Below are 25,063 nucleotides of genomic sequence, written 5' to 3' on the forward strand. Positions count from 1 at the left end.
TAGCTACTCTATCTGACCGAACCCGAGGAGCGAGCGTGAGCAGCCGAGAACATGCGCAACATATTGTCTACTTACCAGCGTTTTAGGCACGTTTCCTCTCTTTTCAACATTCTTACTGGCTTTGTCGTTTTGTAACCTCATTCTCTGTTTGCTCGGCATTTTGAATATAGTTCTTGTACTACTGTTTGAAAAAAATACGACAAAATGTCGGGACCAGTCGCACTCAACAGTCGCTTCCTACGCGTATGTTGATCTCCCACGTCAGCGTGAAAGCGTTTCCCTTTAAATATCTTCGATTTCTTCACATTTTACTTAAGAAAAAAATAAATCATTATCCAAATGATAATCATAAAATACATACTAAAATGTTATTATTTAAACTAAGTCAATTTTGTAACCAGTTTACTGACAACTATATTACTGTTTTACCTTAACATTCTAAGGACTTTTATAGATTGGCAACAGAGTCAGCATGGCGCACACAAGCTTAACTCACTACCTGCAACAGGTAAATAAGATTTCCTTTAATTTTAATGCCGAGCACTGCTTTACATGAGTGTGAGGTGAATTCCGTAGAAATATATTAGTCAGGAGTAACTGTATTACTTTTATGGTCATAACATTTAGAGTTTGGCTGTGAATAGTGTTCTTGAATGTGGCCTGTTAATCTGTTTGCAAGTATGTAGTCCCACGTACTGTATAAAGTTGAGGAAAATCTTTTTTTACGAGCGTGTGCAGCTGCAGGATCTTTGTGATGTGCGTGCAGCCGTGCACCAGATACACGGTGCATTGCACGCATGCTGCGCACACACAGCTCGACAGTTAGTGTATGCTATGCTAGCTAGCTGTCACTGCCTGTCAGTGCAAATTGTACATTTTGTGTGCTACCAAATTAGTATACAAATAGTGAATGGTCACGAGTGCGATGGTACAAGATTTCGCACGAGGTGAAAGAGAGAGGCGCTCGCCGAGTTGAATAGTGCGCCAGTGCGCCTCATCTTTCACTGAGTGCGAAATCTGGTTCCATTGCACGAGTAAAGACCATACACTATTTGTTTTATACAACACCTCGAACGTCAACAAATTTGGTTCTCACAGATTCTTGAATTTAGCACAGAAATGGCAACCATTCACAGTCGCAGTCACTGTGTATGTACAAATGTACATGTGTGAAACAAAGTTGTTTACAAAAATGAGTGACAAAAGTACGTGCTTGTAAGCGCGCTTGTATATTGTTGAGTGCACGAGCTCAGCACATGTTTGTTTATTGTGACATCAGAGCCGTGCAATGCATGGGACATTTTGCTCAAACAAAATTGCACGGCTGACAGCCAGAGCGTGTGATGGAACTTTTCACTAAATGTCACGTGATGGGCAATCAACCAATCGCATAGCTACATTCTAAATAGGTGTTGTATAATTAGAGCTGATTTTAATGTTTTGATCCCCCCCCCCCCCATAATGTAATGTAAACGATTACAGATTAGGTGTAACTTTACAGGTTCTTTACTTTATATTCTGATTCTAAAGTAAAGAGAAATACATCACACAGACCATATTTGCCCTAAACCGGATAGAAGTAGGCGGGGCATTCAAATCAGTTCGAGGTACCAATTTATTAGCAACACAGATATGAACAGTACCGGTACTACAGGAATTCTTTCTTCCCTCAAACCACAAGGACATGGCATAGCCTTCCTCAATGGAAGATATGTGTAATCTCTCAAGTTACTGGTAACTCTTTTTTTCTTTTTGTTTCTTTTTTTTTTTACAGGAACAACTGTGATTTATTAATTGTAAATAATCAATGTTCAAATATTCTACAAGATATTCAATCCATACTGTATTGATGTTAGCCACACAAAAAAAAAAAGAATGCAATACAGGGCAGTTGTTGGAACATTGACAATATTTCACAAAAATGCATTACCCGTAGAATTTACATTTACTCATGATAACGGACTGACAGACTCAAACGTGTAAAGTTGAAGTTAATACCAAACTGAGGACAGATAAATATGGGTTCAAATCGTCTGGGTAATGTCAAGAAAATGAGGGAAGTTCGCAAGATGAGAGTTGGCAAGGGTGAGGTGGAAAAGTTGGCATGCTGCGCTGTCTACCGTCTGCTCCTGATGTGCAACACAGTTATCGCAGAGCAAACTAGCTGCGATCGACATGTTCCGACAAGTGTAAAAGTGTCAAAACGGTGAAAATTCCTTTTCTACTGGCCTTGAATCTCACTCAGATGCAAATATTCAAGGCTGTTGGATATCTATAGAGTGAGTTTTTGCATGTTTGGAGATCATTTGACCAACAGGTGTGAAAGTATACTAGCACCATATCTCTGAAAGCGATGGCTCAGCCTCATTGGTCTTTATACACCTTATATTGGACATTTATATAATTAGGGATCCACTCATCCATTGTGCTGCAAGATGAGAATGTAAAGGTCATAGGTCAATCCTGTCCTTTATCTTTTATTCGTTTTTCAGCATAATTCAAGGAAGTTTGATTGATGATGGAATTCCATTTGACTGTTTATAGAATATGATATTGCAATTTAATCAACACATTTACGTCAATAATAGATTGAGGGAAAAAAAATCACAGACATAAGTTTGAATATGAGATACAGGTACACATGCAGTAAATGGCTATTGATAACTCAAGAAATAGTACGGTACCGCGGTAGTTGTGGTTCTTCATCAATTTGATGTATACAGGACTTAGCAGGGCTCAGTCTTATCAGACAATCTATTAATCAGGAAAATGTTATGCTGCAATAATACAATTTCACCAGGGAAATGACAAAATGTAAAATATCACCCAAAAGGTACACTGGAAGTATTACAATAGTCTTTGAGCATAGTCCGATCATGGTTGCTACTTGATGCTTTCTGTTTGATTTCATTGATAACAATATATCAGGCCATAGCATCATTATCCATCACACGAGAGTGATCGCATGCCGTATGTCAGCTTTTAGCTGCATGTGATTCAATACTGCTGCTAGGGCGCGGTTTGATCATGTACTAATAGCATTCTACTGACCCACTACTGAACGGGAAGGGCGCTTAAGGAATAAAAGTTGTGTACTACGATTGAAATTATTTTACACTTTTGATCTCGAAATACTCCAAAAACAATTCATTATCCCAGCAAAGAAGAATTTTTAGCCCTTTTGAGAACTATGTGTTAGCTTTAGGCGTGTCTACGATGTTGAAGCTTTGTGTCACAACTATATCAAATGATTTTAGAGCTTGTTAGAACAAGGTAGTTCCACCTGACCCGACCTTCATCCCCCCCCCCCCTCCCTTTCCCAATTCTGCTGTGGAAGTTATATGATATGGTACAACAGGTGTTCAATTAGCTCTGTTCATCTCTGCTTCATTACAGGTGGAAAATGGCATCAAAGGGGGAGATGGCTATCTCTTGGCGGTGAGTACCTCGGTTTCCTAGAATCATCAGGAAAATTATATTTATGTGTGTGTTCAACAGAGTAGAGAAAAAGTGGAAATTTTAGCACTCCATGTAGTAATTTTTAGATCACTTAATGTTTAATATTATGTAAAATTTAGGAATGGCAGGGATACTGAAGAAAGAGATGTGCACAAAACTTTCCACATTGCAAGACATGATGTTGTTTTTATGGTGGCTGACAAAGCTGTTGTGAGATGATCTCCAAAAAGAAGAAGAAGAAGAAAAAAAAAGAATAATTGAAATTAGGTAAATGAATAGGAGCAGATAGGGGTAATGCCAAAATTGACTGATACTGGACAATGGAGGCATTATTAAGATGCTGCAAGTTGGCAATCATGAAAATCGGTTTTCTACTGAGCACTCAAAAACAGTTTCCATGTCACATGACTATATTAGAATTTTCCCCAGAAGGAGATGCATTTATATTGTACCAGTTGGCGAGAAAGACCAGATATTGTCATAGCATTTCAGAAGTTCGTGATAGGAAATAGCCTCTGTATTTGAATGGTGTAGAAACTTTGTCTAGATACAATGTAGTGTCCTTGATTACAATGATGGAACCAATCGTGGGGAAAATGTTTTTCTTCCCAAAGTCATCAACTTCATGAGTTGTCACTTCACAAGTGATTCTACTATCACATGATATGACCACATGATCTGAAGGATTTACAGCTGAATGACTTCAGACATTAAAAACAGATGTAATCTGTGCGTTTGTTTGCTCAGTGTACTTTCAGCTTTCAATGCACTATTGCTTCCATTGAATGATTTCATGTGCTCTCTTGTTTCTTTACTTTTTCTTCATGGTACTTGGTACTTGGTTGAGGTCCTCCTGAATACTCCTACTGGAGTTTTGACTGGAGGTGCCGGAGGGTGGACATTTAAACAATTATTCCATTTAATAACATCTCCTTAAATTTAGCAGAATGCTTCAAATGCTTCAAATTCATATCATTCTCAGTGTTTTTGGTATACTGTAAAACATGATATATTCGCGGCATGAAAATTTCGCAAATTGGAGCCGACGGCCTTTCTCGCAGCATGAAATTTTCGCGACTTGCCACTGGCATCCAAGGCATATTGTGTAGGCAAGAACTTTCGCATGCATTTTAATTACGTGAATGTTGCCGCTCACGAAATTCGCGAAATTAAAATGCACGCGAACATTCCTTGTTTTACAGTAGTTGCTGCCTCTGTTTGCTGTTGATATTGTAGATGAATGTAGAGTCAAGGTAATGCATGATTTATATTAGCATTGTAAGAGGAAGAGAGAGAGAAAAAAAACATGGCTGACATGCAGAGAGACATGCGTAAACACACAAACACAAACTACAAAACAAAGGATGGTATAAGAAATCTTTGGGGTTTTGGGGGTTTGTTTTTTTTTGTTAAAGGTCAACAATCATTTAGAATTGTTTTAATGACGTTTCTGGAAATGATGTTGATGTTTGATTTCGCTTATGATTGAAAGTCAGATGCATTTTTAGGGGCTCAGAATGTTTTAAAAGATGGGGGTGGGGGAGGGGGCTGTGGACCGGAGAGTGTCAAGATCAATGGTACTCCCACTTAGACAAAAAGAATCTAAGGACAGAACCTTTGGAAATCCATCGGTGTTGTGATTTTTTGTTTTTGTTTCATTTGTTTGTTGTTGTTGCTGGGTTTTTTTGGGTTTTTTGGATGAGCCAAAAAGGTGAGGGGCTGCAGCCCCTCTTTTTATACGGAAATAGAATAGTCATGGCGTAGGCCTTTAAAGGTTTCACATCGTAGGAAAACAGTGATATCAGGAATCAGTCACAATTTGTGTGGATTCAAATTGGATGAGGTGATGATGTCATCACCATGCAATGCTCCAATTGGCTTAAAATTTGTAGATGTTTCATAATTATTTTGATTGGTCCGTGATTTGTCAACACTAACCCCTTTCTTTTAAAGAGTCGTCATTGCTTATCTATGGTAACTGTAGAATAATTTGCTGTGAAGGACGTGATTTTGTCTGCATTGAACTCTTTTCAAAGGAAAAAATAAACTTTGGAAACTTGTGTGTGTGGGTCAATGGGAGACTTGTTGGAGTAATGTTGTCACCACCTCATCTGACACTGATTTTGTGTGTGTGTGTGTGTGTGTGTGTGTGTGTTTGTGTGTGTGTGTGTGTGTGTGTGTCTGATGTTAATGAAACTTTTACACATTTGTTTTATTTATTTCGTTATTCATTTAAAGGACAAGTTCACCTTCATAAACATAAAGATTGAGAGAATGCAACAATAATAGTAGAACACATCAGTGAAAGTTTGAGGAAAATTGGACAATCGATGCAAAAGTTATGAATTTTTAAAATCTTTGAGTTGGAACCGCTGGATGAGGAGACTACTACAGCTTATGAGTCTTATGCGTACAACAGTATAAAGAAAATGTAAAAGAAAATTCAACATATTTTCACTTTTTTCGCATAATAAAAGAGCACTTGACTTGCCTCTTTCTAAAGGCAAGGGGAATAATATTACCCATAACATTTGTCGGTAACGAGTCAGGGGAATGTGTACTTTTTTCAAAAGATGGAATTTTGTGAAATTCTCTTTATATTTTCCTTATATTGTTGTACGCATGTGACATCTAAGTTATTCATACACTGCAGTAGTCTTCTCATCCAGCGGTTACTGCACAAAAACTTCAAAAATTCTTAACTTTTGAACGGATTGTCTGATTTTCCTCAAACTTTCACTGATGTGTTCTACTAATATTGCTACATTCTCTCAATCCTTATGTTCATGAAGGTGAACTTGTCCTTTAATGTCTTCTTTATGATAGCAGGGTAGTCCCTTTCAAGCCGCAAGGCCTGCTTTCCAAGGGAGCCCTGCTGTAACAAATCACATTTATGATACAAAAATATATATATAACAAGCATACATTTCATAAAAGTGGAGAGCCTCTGTAGATAGATAAAGCGAGAGAGAGAGAGAGAGAGAGAAAGAAAGAGAAAGAGAGAAAGAAAGGGGACAGGAAGAATACATGTGCGCAACTTTCAAAGAAACAAGAAATTAACTCAATGTTTGAGTGCCCCCCCCCCCCCCCCCCCCCCCCAGGCTTATAGAGTTAAAGGGTGTGTACAGTTCTGGTCGAGGTGAAGATTTAGCTTTTAACATTTTGTGAGATATTCAGAAACCACTCTATGAGATGTCAAAGAGCATGCAGTTCTATGGGGTATCAAAAGTTTATTCGATGAAAATCGGTTTTGAAATTTCTGAGATATCCAAAAACAAGGTGAAACAAAGACATACTAATAAAGTTGGGGCATGTCCCCTTTTATTATTAGCACTTTTTTGGATATCTCAGCCATTTGAAAACCAATTTTCATCAAATAAACGTTGAATCCTTCTTAAAATTACATGCTCTTTCATATTTCATAAGAGGCTTTTCATTATCTCACTTAGGAATGTTCAAAACATGAATCCCTACCTCAACCAGTACTGTACAGTCCCTTTAAAGCTGATTACAGAGCAGCAATTCACTTTACTCATCACAAGGTATATCTTGCTTTAATAGCCACTGAAAAGTGAACTAATTCTGATTATGCAAGATATCCTATCAGCCCCATGACATTTCGGGGAGGGGGGATTTTTTTTTTCTCTGTTGTTTTTTCTTTTTGAGTGGCTTACATGAGTTTATGATTACGACCTTGCTTACGTCGGTGTAGGATAACCTGAGCTTTAAGCATCCTCACATCGCCAATCCCAGACTACACCTGGAGAGTCCGGAGGGGGAGTGTGAGCAGTGGTTCATTCCCCCCTACGACGAAATGGTGGCTGCCCATCTCAGGTAAGCCAGGATGAGAATGCTGATAATGATCTTTATAATGAATGTTTCTATTACCAGTAATGGTTATCATTGTCATTGACATTATCACAATAGTCTTCAGTCAACGGAATTATGGTGTTACAAAAATGGGTTGAATTTGATCTGTGCCTGAGGTATCTCACAATTGGTAATAAATGTTTTTACTTTGGTTAAGTCTGCCCTCACCAACCCTATGCACTTTAGTGGTGAATGCTGTGTCATTGTATCATAAGCAGTAATCTTGTTATTATTTTCATCATTAATTATCACTATCGTTATAATCATTATCATTCTTACTGTACAGCAAGATATTTTCACGCCATGAAATTTTCGCGAATTGAACCTATCGGTCTTTTTTGTGGCATTAAATTTTCACAAATTGTCACTTGCATGCAATGCGTGTGTGTACAATTTGTATATGATGTAGTGTAGAATGACATATTGCGTGCATTTTACACAATTTTTGGCTGCGCGAAATTCATGAAATTAAAATGAATGTGAACATTTCTGGTTTAACATCATTATTATTATTATTATTATCATTATTATTATTATTATTATTATTATAATTATTATTATTATTATTGTTATTATTATTGTTATTGTTATTGTTGTTATTATTATTATTGTTAGTATTATTACTACTACTATTATTAGCTCACCTGAGCCAAAGGCTCAAGTGAGCTATTGCGATCGCCCTTCGTCCGGCGTCCGTCGTGCGTCGTCCGTCGTCCGTCGTCCGTCGTGCGTCGTGCGTAAACTTTTTACATTTTCATCTTCTTCTTGAAAACCCCAAGACCGATTTTCATCAAACTTGGCAGGTAGCATCCCTAGGGGGTTAGGAACTCAATTTGTTAAAATGGGCACCATGCCCCACCCAGGGGGCCCCCAGGGGGGCCCAAACCCCCAAAAATTAAGGAATCTGTAAAAATCTTCTTCTCTAGAACCAGAAGTGATAGAGCTAAGTTAATACTATGAGTTAGTACATTGATGACTGTAGTTTCAAGTTTGTTCATGGCAGAATCAGGGGTGCCCCCCTTGGGACCCAGGGGAGGGGGGTGGGAAGGGGTTCTAATGGGGCCTAAATTGTACATTTTCATCTTCTTCTTAAGAATCCCATGACCCATTTTCACCAAACTTGGCAGCTAGCATCCCTAGGGGGTTAGGAACTCAATTTGTTAAAATGGGCACCATGCCCCACCCAGGGGGCCCCAGGGGGCCCAAACCCCCCAAAATTAAGGAATCTGTAAAAATCTTCTTCTCTAGAACCATAAGTGATAGAGCTACGTTAATACTATGAGTTTGTACATTAATGACTGTAGTTTCAAGTTTGTTCATGGCAGAATCAGGGGTGCCCCCCTTGGGACCCAGGGGAGGGGGGTGAGAAGGGATCCTAATGGGGCCTAAATTGTACATTTTTATCTTCTTGAGAACCCCATGACCCATTTTCACCAAACTTGGCAGGTAGCATCCCTAAGGGGTTAGGATCTCAATTTGTTAAAATGGGCACCATGCCCCACCCAGGGGGCCCCCGGGGGGCCCACACCCCAAAAATGAAGGAATCTTTTAAAATCTTCTCTAGTATCAGAAGTTATAGAGCTAAGATAATACTATGAGTGAGTACATTAATGACTGTAGTTTCAAGTTTGTTCATAGGAGATCCAGGGGTGCCCCTCGGGGAGGGGGTGGTTGGGAAGGTCCAAATGGGGGCCTAAATTGTACATTTTCATCTTCTTCTTCCTGAAAACCTCATGATGGATTTTCGTCAAACTTGGCAAGTAGCATCCCTAGGGGATCAGGATCACAATTTATCAAAATGAGCACCATGCCCCACCCAGAGGGCCCCAGGGGGCCCCAATCCCCCCAAATTAAGGAATCTTTAAAAAAGTGGGCCCTTATTGTACATTTTCATCTTCTACTTGAGAGTGCCTGGTCAAATTTTGGTAGAGCTGTGAATAATTTAGATTAGTGACTGCGTGAAAGGTGAACTTGCGATACTCAGGTGAGCGCTAGACCCGCGGGTCTCTTGTTATTATTATTCTCATCATCATCATCATCATCATCATCATCATCTTAATCTTATCTTAATCTTCATCAAGTAATTTATGCAGCATAAACAAAGACAGTGACAATGATCAGGGCACTATATACAAGTAGAGTTTGATATTGGATGTACGTGAACCAGGTAGGGCTGTGTGGTTAAAGGGTAAAGTCAGCCTAATGACTGTGGTCTACTGCCATTTTCATCAGTGCTTCAAACTTGACTCTTTGTGTGGCAGTATTTATTAGCTCACCTGAGCCGAAGGCTCAAGTGAGCTGTTGCGATCGCTCTTCGTCCGGCATCCGTCGTGCGTCGTCCGTCGTCCATAAACTTTTTACATTTTCATCTTCTTCTTGAGAACCCCATGACCGATTTTCACCAAACTTGGCAGGTAGCATCCCTAGGGGGATAGGATCTCAATTTGTTCAAATGGGCGCCATGGCCCACCTGGGGGGCCCCAGGGGGGCCCAAACCCCCTAAAATTAAGGAATCTTTAAAAATCTTCTTCTCTAGAACCAGAAGTGACAGGGCTTAGTTAATACTATGAGTTAGTACATTGATGACTGTAGTTTCAAGTTTGTTCATGGGGGAATCAGGGGTGCCCCCCCCCCCCCCCTTGAGACCCAGGGGAGGGGGGTGGGGAGGGGTCCTAATGGGGCCTAAATTGTAAATTTTCATCTTCATTTTGAGATTTCCATGTCTGATTTTAACCAAACTTGGTAGCTAGCATCCTGAGGGGGATAGGATCTCAACTTGTTCAAATGGGCACCATAGCCCACCTGGGGGTCCCCAGGGGGCCCAAACCCCCTAAAATTAAGGAATCTTTAAAAATCTTCTCTAGAACCAGAAGTGATAGGGCTAAGATAATACTATGAGTTAGTACATTGATGACTGTAGTTTCAAGTTTGTTCATGGGATTGGCAGAATCAGGGGTGCCCCCCCCCCCCTTAGGACCCAGGAGAGGGGATGGGGATGGGTCCTTTGATGGGGCCTGAATTGTACATGTTCATCTTCTTTTTGAAAACCTCATGATGAATTTTGACCAAACTTAGCAGGTAGCGTCCCTAGGGGGATAGAATCTCAATTCCTTCAAATGGGCACCATGTCCCTCTTGGGGGGCCCCTAGGGGGCCCACCCCCCCCCCCCTCACATTAAGGAATATTTAAAATCTTCTACTCTAGAACCAGAAATGATAAAGCAAAGTTAATACCATGAGTTTGTACACTGATGACTTTTATAGTTCCAAGTTTGTTCATTGCAGATCCAGGGCTGCCTTGCCCCCCTCCACCCTGGAGTTTAGGGGGGGGGGGGGGATCCTTATATGCAGACCTAAGTTTCCAATGTTCTCAGGTAAGAGTGTGCAAGAATGCATGGAAGGTGAAATTGCGATACTCAGGTGAGCGCGTGACCCCCGGGTCTCTTGTTATCTCTTGCCTTAAGTCAACTAGATTCTAAACGTTCCCTTTTTTCTTCTTCTTTTCTGGTGGGGAGGGGGGGGGGGGCTACATTATAAAGAATTACAATTTATCAAAATTCTGTTCAGTACACTTGGATGACTGAAGACTGATAACATTAAGACAATTAATTCTAACTGTATGAAACAAGGCCTCTGGTATGCCTTCTTGCAGTTCAAATGTAATATAATGTAAATCTGCTATGTTCTAATCAGTCATCAAATTGGCAACCCTTTTCAAGGTTCCGTCTTTCCTTCTTCCTAATCATGATTGATGTCATGTCATCCACAGGTGTTGCTGGTGTGTAGCCAACCACGATTTCATTGAGGCATACTCACTGCAGAAAGTTGTGGTCCAGTATCCTTTGCCTGTGCAAATTATATAAATATTATGTGTACATACCATGTACATATGCATTAGAACATACTACAAGTGTCTGTATATTACATGTCTACTAGTCTAGCTTCCAGACATTTGCCATCTATTATTGTTATGATTCTTTTTTATTTTATTTTAATGATAATGCAAAGTGTAGTTTTGATATCATTATGAAATAAGTAACATAGATTATATTTGAAACTTGAACCTGGAAAAAAAAAATAGGCATGCATGACATATCACTTTGTGAGTTTGTGGGGGCGGGGGGTGGGGGGGGGGGTTGTCTCCGCACCGATCCGTGATGAGGATGAGATGCTAATGGAGTTAGAGCTGTCTGCAACCCAGACTAAGTGTTCGCTGGTAGGAAACCCTTTCCCTGTTCCTCGCACATGCATAAAATGTTCGCATGATTACTGGAGGGGATCCGCACGCCGTGTGTCACGTACATTGTGCATCACATGTATGCTTTACCTGATTTGCGCAAATGGCAGGTTTTTTAGGAGCACATACATGTGCATCAGAACATGCATGCATCAGAGCATGCATGCATAATGTGTTCCATGGTTTGCACCCACCTACTTTTCATTGCGGCTCTTCTTGTGCTCCCATGCATATAGAACATCCCAATTTGTGCCTCATGTTATGATGCACGCAGTAACATATACAATGTTGTGTATACTTGTATATTTATTTGTGTATGCACAACCCATATGCATGGGCACTGTCATGGGCACTGTCATGGGCGGGCATGTGCACACACAGATCAAGGATTTTGTTTTGTTTTGTTTTGTTTTTATTTTTTTCAGACAAACCAAATGACACATACACGCAAATGTATGTGTGGATTGTGCACACATATATGAATATGTTTTATTGGCCCTCAAGCATTACACTATTCAAACTCCTCTACAGTTGTATCATGTTATTTTTTTTTCTGACTTTTGAGATATTAAAAAAAAAAAAAAATACCATATGCAAAGGATATATCTTTTTTTTTTATGGGGGAGGGGGAACTGTACCATGCTTTACTAAGCAAATTAATTTTATTTTTTTTATATTGCTTGTTCACTTAGAGTTAAACTTCTGTTCAGAGCACTCTTACTTGAAACATGTTGCCAGTATTCAAAAAAAAATGCAGGAGACATTGATTATGAGATGTGAAAGATGAGAGGAAGAAAAAAAAATGCTACCATGGATTAACTTCCCTTCATCAAGTTTGTAATCAGAGCCTTCAACAAGGTCTTCCAGAGTCAGAAAGATGAAAATTGGTAAGTCAGAGATCTGGTTTCAACCTTTTTTTGTCAGTTTGGCAGTGTTGCGGTTGGTCATAGATACAGTATACGCCATAGATTTCACAGGGCTTTTATTTTCGCAAATGTGCAAGATTGGTGCTCTAATTTGCGAACTAAATAACTAACACACAAAAAAAAATAAAAACTCTTATCCTGACTTGAAAGCGATGTGCAAGTGTACATTCTTCATCCACTCCCGTGCTTCATGATCGCATATCTAACTGCTCGCTAAAAAAGATTCACGAAAAAGTAGACGCACTAGATATATGGTATATATACATTGTACAGTATCCAATGTTCATAGCCTGTTTACAGCTATCATTGACCAATCATAAATGACACTGGCGTATGGCATCACTATATTGCATTCATTTTCTACTGCTGCATTTTGAATTGAGGAAGGAGATTGTACCTGCCCTTAACAAATCACAATCCGATTCATTTGAAAATTTAATTCCGTCATATCAAATACGGCAAACACAAATTGCTGGGATGGATAATCAATTTGCCATTAGACAATTTATTTCGTTGTCTGGGTAATTTGTGTGTGGTTTTCTTCTTTTTTTTTTCACATTTGCATGAAATGTTCCCCTGTGCCAAGTACTATTTACTGCCTTTATGCGTGAACAATGCATAAATGAGATAATGTACCATTGGTTTGTTGCTGCAATGCCAAATTAAATAAGACATGAAGAGTGTGACTGATGGAACAAACTGTGCCTGCTTGTTGGGGTTGGGTGGGGGCGATGTAAGGAGATTTTGCATTTGCATCATGAAATTGTCGAACATTACATGAGCGAGTAGGTGGGTATGCACTTAAAAACACATTCCTGTTTTTCTAGTTGAATGTTCAAGTTTTTATGCCTCCGCCACGAAGTGGTGCCGGAGGCATTATGTTTTCGGGTTGTCCGTCCGTCCGTCCGTAATGAATTTTGTGGACAGGGTAACTACCAAAACCGTTTGAGGTATCCTAATGAAACTTGGCATGTATGTGTATTAGGGGGTGAAGTTGTGCCTATCAACTTTTGGGTGCACATGCTCAAGGTCAAAGGTCAAAAGGTCAAGGTCAAATGCTTAAACTTTTACTATTTCCCCCATATCTATGCAATGCCTGAAGATATTTTCTTGAAACTGAGTGTATACATGTACTACCCAACTAAGATTCTCTGGTGAAAGTTTGGGGTCATGAGGTCAAAAGGTCAAAGGTCAAAAGGTCAAATAAAATGTTAAAATTTCACTTTTTCCTCTGTATCTTGGAAATTGTTCAAGGTATCTTCATGGAACATAGTATATATATGCATCTACTGACTGGCAGTGGTTATCTAGGGAATTTAGGGTTCATGGGGTCAAAGGTCAGGGGTCAAAGGTCAAGGGCAATACTTCAAAATTTTACTATTTTCCTTATATTTATGCAATGCCAGCAGGACTTTTTTTTTAAAAACTTGATGTATGCATGTATAACCCAATAGAGATTCTCTGGGATTTTTTTTTTTGCCAAGAAGGTCAAAGGTCAAAAGGTCAAAGATCAAGTGAAAGTGCTGAACTTAATTCTTTCTCCATATCTCGGAAGTGGCTCAAGTTATCTTGAAACTTAGTACATGCTGAATTTATGCATGTTCTGCCTGACAGTGATTCTCTTATAAATCAAAGGCCAGATGAAAATGATAACAATTTACTGTTCAATACAGAAATTGCACTTTTTCTCCATACCTTGAAAATTACTCAGTGCATAAACTTATGAAATGGTCAAAGTCAAGTTAAAGTTCTTAAATCCCCAAATATATGCTCTCCTATTCATCCTTGAATTAAACATAGGTCAAGGAAGGTAAACATTCAATACATTTGTGACAAACATGTCATTTTAATATTTTGCCAATTTTGTGAAAATGTAATCACACATTGTCCACATGTACTATAGACCTATTAGGAGAATCATGCATTATGGCGGAGGCATACCAGTCGCTATACAATTTCTAGTTTTGGATTAAGAATTGTTGAGAAGCAGGCTTGTTGTATATTCCATCTAGGATGAAAAAAACAACAACAACATGAAAGGTGAGGCATAGGTGAGGTGTTTAAATTATTGTATTTTTATTCTCTCCAGTATGATTTTTTTTTAAGATTAATGTTAGAATATATGTTTAATGTGTGATTCTCTTTGACGTGGCAGCCCTGTTTATTGACATTCATTCCAAACGTGTTAGATTGGATAGTTTGAATATCACGTTTTGTATTTTTCTTCATTGCCAAAGGGCTTTACCTGTTCTGTACGTTGTCATCGTGGACCTTCGGATCTTTGCGAATCGAGTGAGTACCATAGAATAGTGATGAAGTCATGTTTTTCAGGAAGCTGTTCTCCCAAGCAGGGATAATTTTTTCTTTCTTCCTTCCTGTATCACTCTCCCTCCCTTTTTTTTCTCTCTTTTTCTTGTTTTTTTTCTCTCTGTGGCCTTGTGTATGTGTGTGTGTGTGTGTGTTTGTGTGTGTGTGTGTGATTTTTGCTTTGTTTTGACCTTTTACTTAACATATCATTATGCATCATGCTGACTATATTTGTGTGCAATGCAAAATCATCTTTCACCCTGCTTCTCTTCCTGAACCCTTCCGCCCTACTCATCCCTTACCCAATTCCATCTCTTATCCCATTCCTTCCCTTACCCCTTTCCTCCCCTTACCCCATTCCATCCCTTACCCATTTCCTTCACCCCTCTTCCCCTTTGCTACTCCTCCCTTACCCCTCACACCAACCCTTCATGCCTATCCTCCTGCTATCCATGTCCATTCCCCCACCCCTGTCCATTCATTACCCCTCATCTACTGCTCTCTCCTTCTGTTTTATACCCCCCTCCCCACCCCTGTCCATTAAACACTCTTTCAAAACCTCTCTTCTTTTATTCTTTGGTACCCCTCTGTCCTACGCTTCCGGCCTGTCCTTGCTCTATCCCTGTCATTCCCTACACCCTCTACTGCTCTCTCCTTCCAGTTTTCTACTTACCCCACCCCTCTCTATTACCCCTCTTCCCATACCATTCCTATTTTACTCTCCCCTACCACTCTCTCCCATTCTTGCCCTGTACCTATGCCTACCCCTGTCCCGTATCCTCATTCTCTTCCCCCCTTCCACCTCTGCTTTCCAACCTCTCCCATACCCCTCCCTTACCCCCATCCCTATCTTACCCCCATCCCTCACCCTACTCCCCTCACCCTTTCCGTACATCAACCTCTCTTGCCCCATACTTTCTAATCAAGTTTAGAATCAATCATCTATAGGTGACTCTTTTCTTTTTCCTTTTGATGCCCCATGCTTCATCACACGTGACTGAATAGTTCATCAAAATTATTTCATGGTGCGATGTGAGTGTTGTGGAAAGAAAAATAATAAAAGACCCTCCGGCCCCCTCGCATCTCGTGTCATCATGGTGCGTTGCTTCTTTTTTTTTTCTCCCCCATTGTGCAGGCCGAATCGCAGCTGGCTAAGAAAGGGAAGGGTAAGCCTGGCGAGCTCCTGGAGAAAGCTGCCGATACCATGATGGCTTGTTTCCGAACCTGTGCGGCCGACGGGTGAGCCCCCGTTTTTCTCTGCTCTCCTCACGTGTCAGCAAGACGTGGGAAATTAGAGTCTAATTTGTGCCTTTCACCTGTGGGGTTTTTATAGAATTGGGGGGGGGGGAGAGAAAACAAGGGCAATTACATATTTATCTACTCCAGCATCCACTTTTTCATTTGTGGTATAGATTTTTGTTGAGTTCAAATATATTGTTCATGTTCAAATGTATTGGAGCTATGTTTGAGCTAAGTGCTGTTTACTGTTTTGTTCTATATTGCTCTATGTTGTTGGACATTTCACTGACAATCTAATGTATTTCTGCCATATTTTCTTTCTCATATTCTCCTGTTTCTGCGAACCTTTCCCTTTGTTTTTGTTTTTGTTTTTTCTCTCTTTTTCTCTCTTACCATCCCTCTATTTCTAAGGTACTTTTAGCCATTGGTATCAACCTTCTTCCATCTATCCATTCATCCATCTATCCATGTACAAATTCATTTATTTATCTATCTATCCATCCATCTATCTATCTGTGTACCTAACTATCAGTTTCAATGACTTGATCTAAATACCAACCTACATTATCAGTTCTTTCTCTTTATTTCTTATTATGTTCTCTAAAAAATACATTTTATCCAGTACATTATGCATCCAGTCATTCATTCATTCATTCATACATTTATACATTCATTCATTTCATCCATGCATTCATACATTCATTCATTCATTCATCCATACATTCATTCATTCATTCATACATTCATTTATTCATTTATACATCTATACATTCATTTATTCATTCATCCATCCATTCATTCATTCATTCATTCATTCATTCATTCATTCATTCATCCATACATTCATTCATTCATCCATCCATCCATCCATCCATCCATCCATCCATCCATTCATTCATTCATTCATTCATTCATTCATTCATTCATTCATCCATACATTCATTCATTCATCCATCCATCCATCCATCCATCCATCCATCCATCCATTCATTCATTCATTCATTCATTCATTCATTCATTCATTCATCCATACATTCATTCATTCATTCATTCATTCTTCATTCATTCATTCATTCATTCATTCATTCATTCTTCATTCATTCATTCATTCATTCATTCATTCTTTCATTCTTTCATTCTCAACATACACATGATCCATCCATTGTCATTCCTTTGGCTTTGATGAAACAATTGTATGTTCTCCTTGTGTGTTACTCATTTATTGTATTTTGTGTAAGTTCCCTTGATGTCAACCCTCAATTTATCAACATCATACATCTCTCATGGTTGAATTCTGCATGAATTCATTTTTTCATTGAGTAATCAGGGAGGTGCGAGAGAAGGAGAGGCAACTACTGCTCTCCTTTGAAGTCATGCGCGGCACCGCCGAGAAGTTATGCGTTCAACTACAGGTGTTACCCATGTGCTTTGACAAAAGAGAGCATCAATAATCGGGACTAGCGCTCTCACATCTAGAAATATTTGCTCCTACTGCAATTCGCTCTCTCTTTCAATGTGATGGCAACAATGAATTTGTGTACCTTGAATTGGAGCAGCGAATCAAAATGCAGTGTAAAACTCACAATTTTATCAGCAAATAGTTTAAAAACACGCTGGAACACGCTTTAACGGAGTACTTTATTTGAAAGATCAAAATATCCCTTATTGTCCCCGCCGAATGAGTTCGAGCAGGGGACTATGAAACGGGCTCCGTACGTGTGTGTGTCCGTGTGTCCGTCCGTGTGTCCGTCCGTCCGTCCGTCCGTGTGTGCTAACGAGAGTATGCTTGTGTGGCTAGGAGAACAATAGTGCACAATAGATGGCCTTTATTCCGTCAGGCTTGTGTGGCTAAAATTTTTGCTTGTGTGTCTATTTTAACAAAAGGGAGAACAAAGGGGTAGACACACAAGTATATCACCGTAAGGTCGTGTGTCCGTCCGTGTGTGCGTCCGTGTGTGATCAAAATGTTCAAAATGCTACTCCTTCGCCATTTCTAACCCGATTTTGATTCTGTTTGCTTTATATGATAGCACTACATGGGAGCTTTGAAACTTCTATACAGAATTTCAGTTGTGACCTTTGACCTTGACCTTTGACCTATATTGTACATTTTGCTTCAAAATGCTACTCCTTCGCCATTTCTAACCCGATTTTGATTCCGTTTGCTTTATATGATGGCACTAGGTGAGGGCTTCAAAACTTGTACACAGAATTTTGACCTTTGACTTCTATGACCTTTGACCTTGATTTTTGACCTATATTGTACATTGCCTACAAAATGCTACTCCTTCGCCATTTCTAACCCGATTTTGATTCCGTTTGCTTTATGTGATGGCACTAGGTGAGGGCTTCAAAACTTGTACACAGAATTTTGACCTTTGACTTCTTTGACCTTTGACCTTAATTTTTGACCTATATTGTACATTTTGCTACAAAATGCTACTCCTTCGCCATTTGTAACCCGATTTCAATTCCGTTTGCTTTAAGTGATGGCACTAGGTGAGGGCTTCAAAACTTGTACACAGAATTTTGACCTTTGACTTCTTTGACCTTTGACCTTGATTTTTGACCTGTATTGTACATTTTGCTACCAAATGCTACTCCTTCGCCATTTCTAACCCGATTTCGATTCCGTTTGCTTTATGTGATGGCACTAGGTGAGGGCTTCAAAACTTCTACACAGAATTTTTACCTTTGACTTCTTTGACCTTTGACCTTGATTTTTTTACCTACAAACCCATTGTACATTGGCTACAAAATGCTACTCCTTCGCCATTTCTAACCCGATTTCGATTCCATTTGCTTTATGTGATGGCACTAGGTGAGGGCTTCAAAACTTCTACATAGAATTTTGACCTTTGACTTCTTTGACCTTTGACCTTCATCTTTTTACCTATATTGTACATTTTGCTACTAAATGCTACTTCCGGCGGGGACATATATTACGCACCGCGTAATTTCTACTTTTCCTTGTTAAAAGATAGAAAATTAACATGCGGAAATGTGCGCATTATAGAAAAATATTAGGTTTTTAAGAGGGCCTAATTTTCATTTCTTTTCGATTTGCGAATTACGAAGAAACTAGAAGTACATGTTGATAATATTGAATTCTTTCCTAAACTATTCTAAATCAATTCGAGTATTTCATTTAAAATTTTGCGGTGAAATAAAGCTTGTAATTCAACGAAAGGTGAAATGCGTTCTTCGTCTCCGAACTTCGTCTTGCAACTAGAGCGGTGCCGAGCATGACTTCAAAGCGTAGTGGAATGCTAGACATCCCATTGTAACGCCTTGAACCCAAACATGTGTTTGCATGAATTACGAAGAGTTGCCACTCCATCTCTGTAACACCTCCCTGGAGTAATTGACCTTAGGCTGTTATTTTTCCTGTGATCAATATGATACTGATATGAAGTGTTCCACATCTTGCTTATGATCGTAGCCTTGGTCTTGAGATAGAGAGAAAAGAGAAAAATTCTCCCATTTACCTGAATGGACATTCAGGAACGGGTCCCAGACATCTAATGGGCAAGTGCTCTTCAGTTCTACTTGCCCTACTGTGAATTTTCATCGCGCAGGGCAATTAAATTTGTAATACCCTATGTTGTTTTCCCCCTCAGTCCCTGTATATTATGTTATTCAAGTTTTTAGGGGGTGACTGTTTTGATATTTTACATTAAAAAAACGTATATATTCCAGGTAGAAATAGCTTATTTGCTGACACAGTGGATGGCAAGCAAGTACATAATGTGAAGTGCTGTCCTAGTAACACATTTGAATGGTTCAATATACACTGTAGGTCATTCCCTTCTATCACATGTCATTGGTAGGAAGTCAATGTACAGCATCTCTGGACATTCAAGGTTCTTGCCTTCATTGTTGGGAGTTCACACTCCAGTGATCGTCACGTTGTTACCCTTAAAGGGAGAGTTCACACTCCAGTGATTGTCACATTGATATCCTTAAAGGGAGAGTTCACACTCCAGTGATTGTCATGTTGTTACCCTTAAAGGGAGAGTTCACAATCCAGTGATTGTCATGTTGTTACCTTTAAAGGGGAGTTCACACTCCATGGAAATTCCTGTTATTATCCTTAAAGGGGGAGTTTACACTCCATTAATTGTCATGTTGATACCCTTAAAGGAGAAGTTCACACTCCAATGGTTGTCACATTGATACCCTTAAAGGGAGAGTTCGCACTCCATTAATTGTAACGTTGATACCCTTATAGGGGAAGCTCACACTCCAGAGATTGTAATGTCGTTAACCTTAAAGGGGGACTTCACACTCCATTAATTGTTGTGTCGATACCCTTAAAGGGGGAGTTCACACTCCAATGATTGTCACGTTGATGCCCTTATAGGGAAAGTTTTCACTCCAGTGATTGTCCATTTGCTACCCTTAAAGGGAGTTCATACACCAGTGACTGTTAAAGGAAAACTCCACCTGGAACTTCCAAGCTGAATGGATAGATGGTGTAAATGTTAAGCAGACAGAACAAGTTCACGATGATCAAACTAGAAACAAGAAAGTTGTGTACCGTAACAACTGCACAAATTTTACCAAAACTGGTCCAAGTCATGTAATATGCAGATGACATGAATTTTCTAGCAATAACGTCATTGCCTCATTTTTTCCCATATAATTGGTTATTATGCCATACATTTTTATTTTTGGTCAAAGATGTAAGTAATACATAGGCCTTTAGATAAGATAATTGCTAAATCATTACAAATCTAGATAAAGATTATAAAAATTGTATAATTTCTTGCTCTTGATTTCATTTCAGAATTTTTAGATTTGTTGGCATGCTTTTGGAACACTGATAAGGGGATGACATTTGCATGTGGTGGAGATTATTGTTTTTTATGAAAATGTGTGATACATTAGATTCTCTTAAAATTTTCTTACTTTTAATTTCTTTCTAATGTATTCTTCAATATGATTGCTTTTACTCTGTGTACTGGATTTTGACTTTGAATGTAAAGACAGCAGAGTGTCACTTTAACCTCCCAGCTGTCATCTTTCTGTCCGTTATCATGGTGTACATTTTGTATGTTGACCTGCCAAGCTCCAGTCTAGGTTATCGTCCCATTGTTGTAATTCATGTGACACACATCAAACTTGAATTGTGTGCACAAATGAGCCCATTGTTTTAGGGCATGGTCCTCCCAAACTAATTGGTTCTGAAAGTGGAGAAATCCTTGAGCTAGATAATAAAAGAATTAATCATCTTTTGCTTCTGGGGGGATAAAATTGCATTTATTCAATTTTTGTTGGGGAATGAAGTCAAATTGAACCAACAGAATGGTAGGAGTATCACCCACTTTGCACGTGAAATGAGAAAATTATGGTATTCTAAGTTTAAAATATATTCCACAGAATGGTGCTGTTTGGTCGAACCACATAAAAATATGAAACAACAAAGATGTCATTAACTCTCATTTTCCCCATACAGAAAAATTTTGTAAAAGAAAATAATGTAGTTGATCAGTAATCAAGCAAGTACATAAAAAACAACAAGGCATTATTGCTATATAGGTTGTTAGTAGATTACAATAGATACGAAAGATAAAAATTCATTCTTTGAAGCAAATACTACCCCCTTCCTAGAAAGACATTGCTGCTTGGTTGTTGCAAGAATACAATTCAATAATTTGATACATAGAATTCAACTTTATTCAATGAAATTTTCTTTTTTTTTTGAAAGAAGAAATTTTGTGAGAATTTTTGCATAAATTGAGTGGGGAATTATGAGATGATGATGTCATCACTTCCAATTTACATATAAGATATATATGTGAAACTTTTAAATCAAATGATTTTCTCCTTTCAAGTTAGATTTCAATCAATGCCATTCTGAATTTTACAGATTTTACAGATTTGTCAAAATCGGCTTGGAACATGCAGGGTAATTCCATCGTGAATATACTGGATGATCCTTTAATGAATGACGTATTTCACAGAGCCCATGTTACAGCATGAAAATCTCACCTTTTTTTATACTAAGAGGATGACGTCTGCTACCTACATAGATATAAAGTGTGTTGGAGGTAGAGCATGGTAAAGTGGGGATACTCCATGTGCATGCACCCATGCCTGATGAAGAGGAGAGGAGGAAAATGCCGTTAGCAGACTTCAGTCTAAAGCAATTTGCCAGTTCCGCGAGAATCCCCGTGCACTTTTGCTGTCATTTTGTTAACCCAGAAATCGATTGGCAGGCGGGTTGTTTCCTCGGCGAAGAGAGGCTGCACATACCGACTCATAGCAAAACAGAAAAGAAATTGGGGGGGGGGGGATCTGAAAACCGAAGTGATGATAATGCAAAGGAGGGGATAAAGCATGCAGAGTACCTTAACACACATGCCGTCCTTCCAAGCTGTATGGACTAGAAATAAGGAGATGCCTTGAAGTCAGGTGTTATGCTGCGTATATGTTAATTTATGTTCTTCTTCTAACCCCCTTTCCTTTCTTCTTATGTTCCCCCCTCCCCCCTCACCAAGGTTGAACGCTTCTTTGGAAGGTGAAACCTAGAACACCTGAAGCGACCACATGTAATCCACATTTTCAATCATTCTCATTTCCCCCTACTGAGGTCAATGACTGAGCTTTAGCTGCTAGTCTTCATCAAATAGACCTCAATTTGAAATTTTCATTGTTTCCATTTACATGACAGGCCTAATTTATCATATGTTGTCAAATTCTATTTGTGTATATGTTGAATCGCTTTTACTAGTTCCTACCTTATATAACTGTTGTGCTCAAAATTTGTCAGTGTTCATACACATCTTCACTAAAGAGCAACTTTTCTTTTTTCTAGCCCAATCAGTTTTATTTCCATATTTCAATGAAAATTGTGTGTTTTTCCTTTTTTAATAGAGCTATAGCCCTCATTAACTTGCCCTCATGATTTTCACAAGATGTTGGCAGAAGACTATATATCTTATCAATGCGTAATACCCAAGTTGACTTGAAGATGTGTGTATGTCAGGGTTTGGTTAAGAGCATGATAATAATGATGAGCACATGTAAATTTAATGTCGTAGTCTTACCTCTGCTATTTAGGTAGCATCTTGGAAAGCTAGGAATGAACTTGCCTTGGTGTGCCAAATTCAAAGGTAGTGATTAGTGCATTAGGTGTAACAATTTTTCAGTGTCAGATTGCCAGATGATGAAACCGTTGCTCAGTGGAAATTTGCGGTCATGAAGTCAGCTAGCATGTGGAGGAATGCATCATATAGGCCTTCCTTATTTAGACTGTGAATGACTTTAATCACCATTTCCACAAGTGGGTCACCAATTAGTGTAATTATTTGTATTTAAGCGGGGGGGGGGGGGGGGGGGGGGTGAGCAAAGTGAAGGAAGTGTTTGACTACAGTTTAGAAAACAGCCCACAGTTTAGTTTAACTAGGTTCCAATTAACCAATCGGGATCATATTTTTATCTGATTACTTTGAGTCATATTCATGTTTCAAGTTTAAACTTTGTACATGTGTTAGGATTCTGTCACAACCAACCAATCAGATGTGAGGATTTTTTTCTGAGACTCCTTCCTTGCAATGTCAGCTCCATGATTTGTTGCTGCAGTTTTCTGCTTTTCCTCGACGATAAGCTTTCGCGAGCAGAATCGTGGTCATGATTTGCCTACATCTGAAGAGCACTATCATGCAGGGTAATCTAGGAAAGCTGTGAAACATGCTCTGTTTGTGTAAATAGTCATTAATCCTGGTTGCCCTGGGTTACCTCGCATCTGATTTTGATTCCGTGACCTCTTTCTCTTTTAGAATGAGTCAGACGGGGAATATATAAGCCTTTCTGCCGACCATGCCAGGCCAGGCCGCACCAGTTCAACTGGTTGAGACTGGTTTTAAATCCGAAAAAAGGAGAGAGAAAAAAAAAACGTCCTAACTTGCCTGATAGGCATCACCCAGATAGCCAATATTCGGGAATAACTGGCAAGAAAGTTGTAGGGAGTGTCACGGACGACGTACCCCGTGTGCACGCCACTTGGTGATAGGCAAAGCAATTCCCTCTCGTTACGTCCATTTCCTCCCCAAAGTCCAGGCGCGTTTGCGAGTCCATAATCGCGTTAGCCTACTCACGTTTTTGCCTGGAAAGTGTCTCTAGCCAGGGCTGCTGGAGCTGTTGGTTGAGCATCGTGTGAGTCAAAACGTGTTTGACTCTGCGTCATGGCGGTCTTCTCAATTCCAATTATTGCCGTGTTAGGACCCAAGAAGATTATATGTTGCATCTTAAATCAATTAATTTTTATATTTGCATTGTACAGAGTTAAGCCATCATATTCGAGTACTTTGTATGTTTTCTAGAGGAAAAAAAATACATGGATAAATGATTTTCTCTCAACTGCGTGACCAACTGAATCAATCAAAAAGTTAATCCACAAACAGCCTTAATCCTCAAACAGCCTTAATCTTTCTGACTAGCTTGAATCATTGGCACAAAGATTTAAAGTTGAAAAAAGAAGAAAAATCAAGAATGAAAAAGAAAAGAAACACCCCAAAGAGCATGAGAGCAAACACAAAGCCAAAGTAGAACAATTTTTAAACTTGATGATAGAGGAGACATGTTATGGAAACTATGAACAAAGGAGAGAATCACAGAGAGAAACAATAGAGGGCGCCAGCAGTGATGAAAAACTCAGAAATGGGTCAGACCAAATGCTGCATACATCTTACAGTATATCCCAAGGAACTTGGAAGACAATTTTGGGAGCAGTTGAATTCACAATTGAGAGCCTCATTGATGGAATGATAGAAAGTTTTTATTGCTTTTCAAACAAAAACTTATCAATTTCCAACTGCGGAGACCATATACAACACATTTGTGTTATGATCGAAGTAATATTTCTTGCCAGTAGTCAATTTCATCAACATCGGTCCACCCATGAAATCTGCACACACAACATGTACAAAAAAGAAAAAAAATACTGTGAAATAAGTGTATTATACAAAATGCGCAGTATTCTGTCAATTGGTTGACAAATCTTATCTACAGACAGACAGAAG

At 39.1% G+C, this 25,063-nt stretch overlaps 1 protein-coding gene across 1 annotated transcript in view; it reads left to right on the top strand.

Moving 5' to 3' along the window:
• The first annotated feature begins 472 nt into the window (after positions 1-472).
• LOC139730753 (PCI domain-containing protein 2-like) overlaps positions 473-25,063 on the top strand; it is a 51,564-nt gene continuing 26,973 nt past the window's right edge. Inside the window, exons 1-7 of the mRNA XM_071641615.1 lie at positions 473-508; positions 3,397-3,438; positions 7,172-7,293; positions 11,098-11,163; positions 12,411-12,452; positions 14,729-14,783; positions 15,934-16,037. Of these exons, the coding sequence (XP_071497716.1) occupies positions 473-508; positions 3,397-3,438; positions 7,172-7,293; positions 11,098-11,163; positions 12,411-12,452; positions 14,729-14,783; positions 15,934-16,037 (467 nt within the window). The remainder of the gene's footprint in view (positions 509-3,396; positions 3,439-7,171; positions 7,294-11,097; positions 11,164-12,410; positions 12,453-14,728; positions 14,784-15,933; positions 16,038-25,063) is intronic.

Source organism: Diadema antillarum, unplaced genomic scaffold, assembly GCF_040938485.1.
Source record: "Diadema antillarum isolate AM-2024a unplaced genomic scaffold, OU_Dant_1.0 seq00000333_RagTag, whole genome shotgun sequence".
Lineage (NCBI taxonomy): Eukaryota > Metazoa > Echinodermata > Echinoidea > Diadematoida > Diadematidae > Diadema > Diadema antillarum.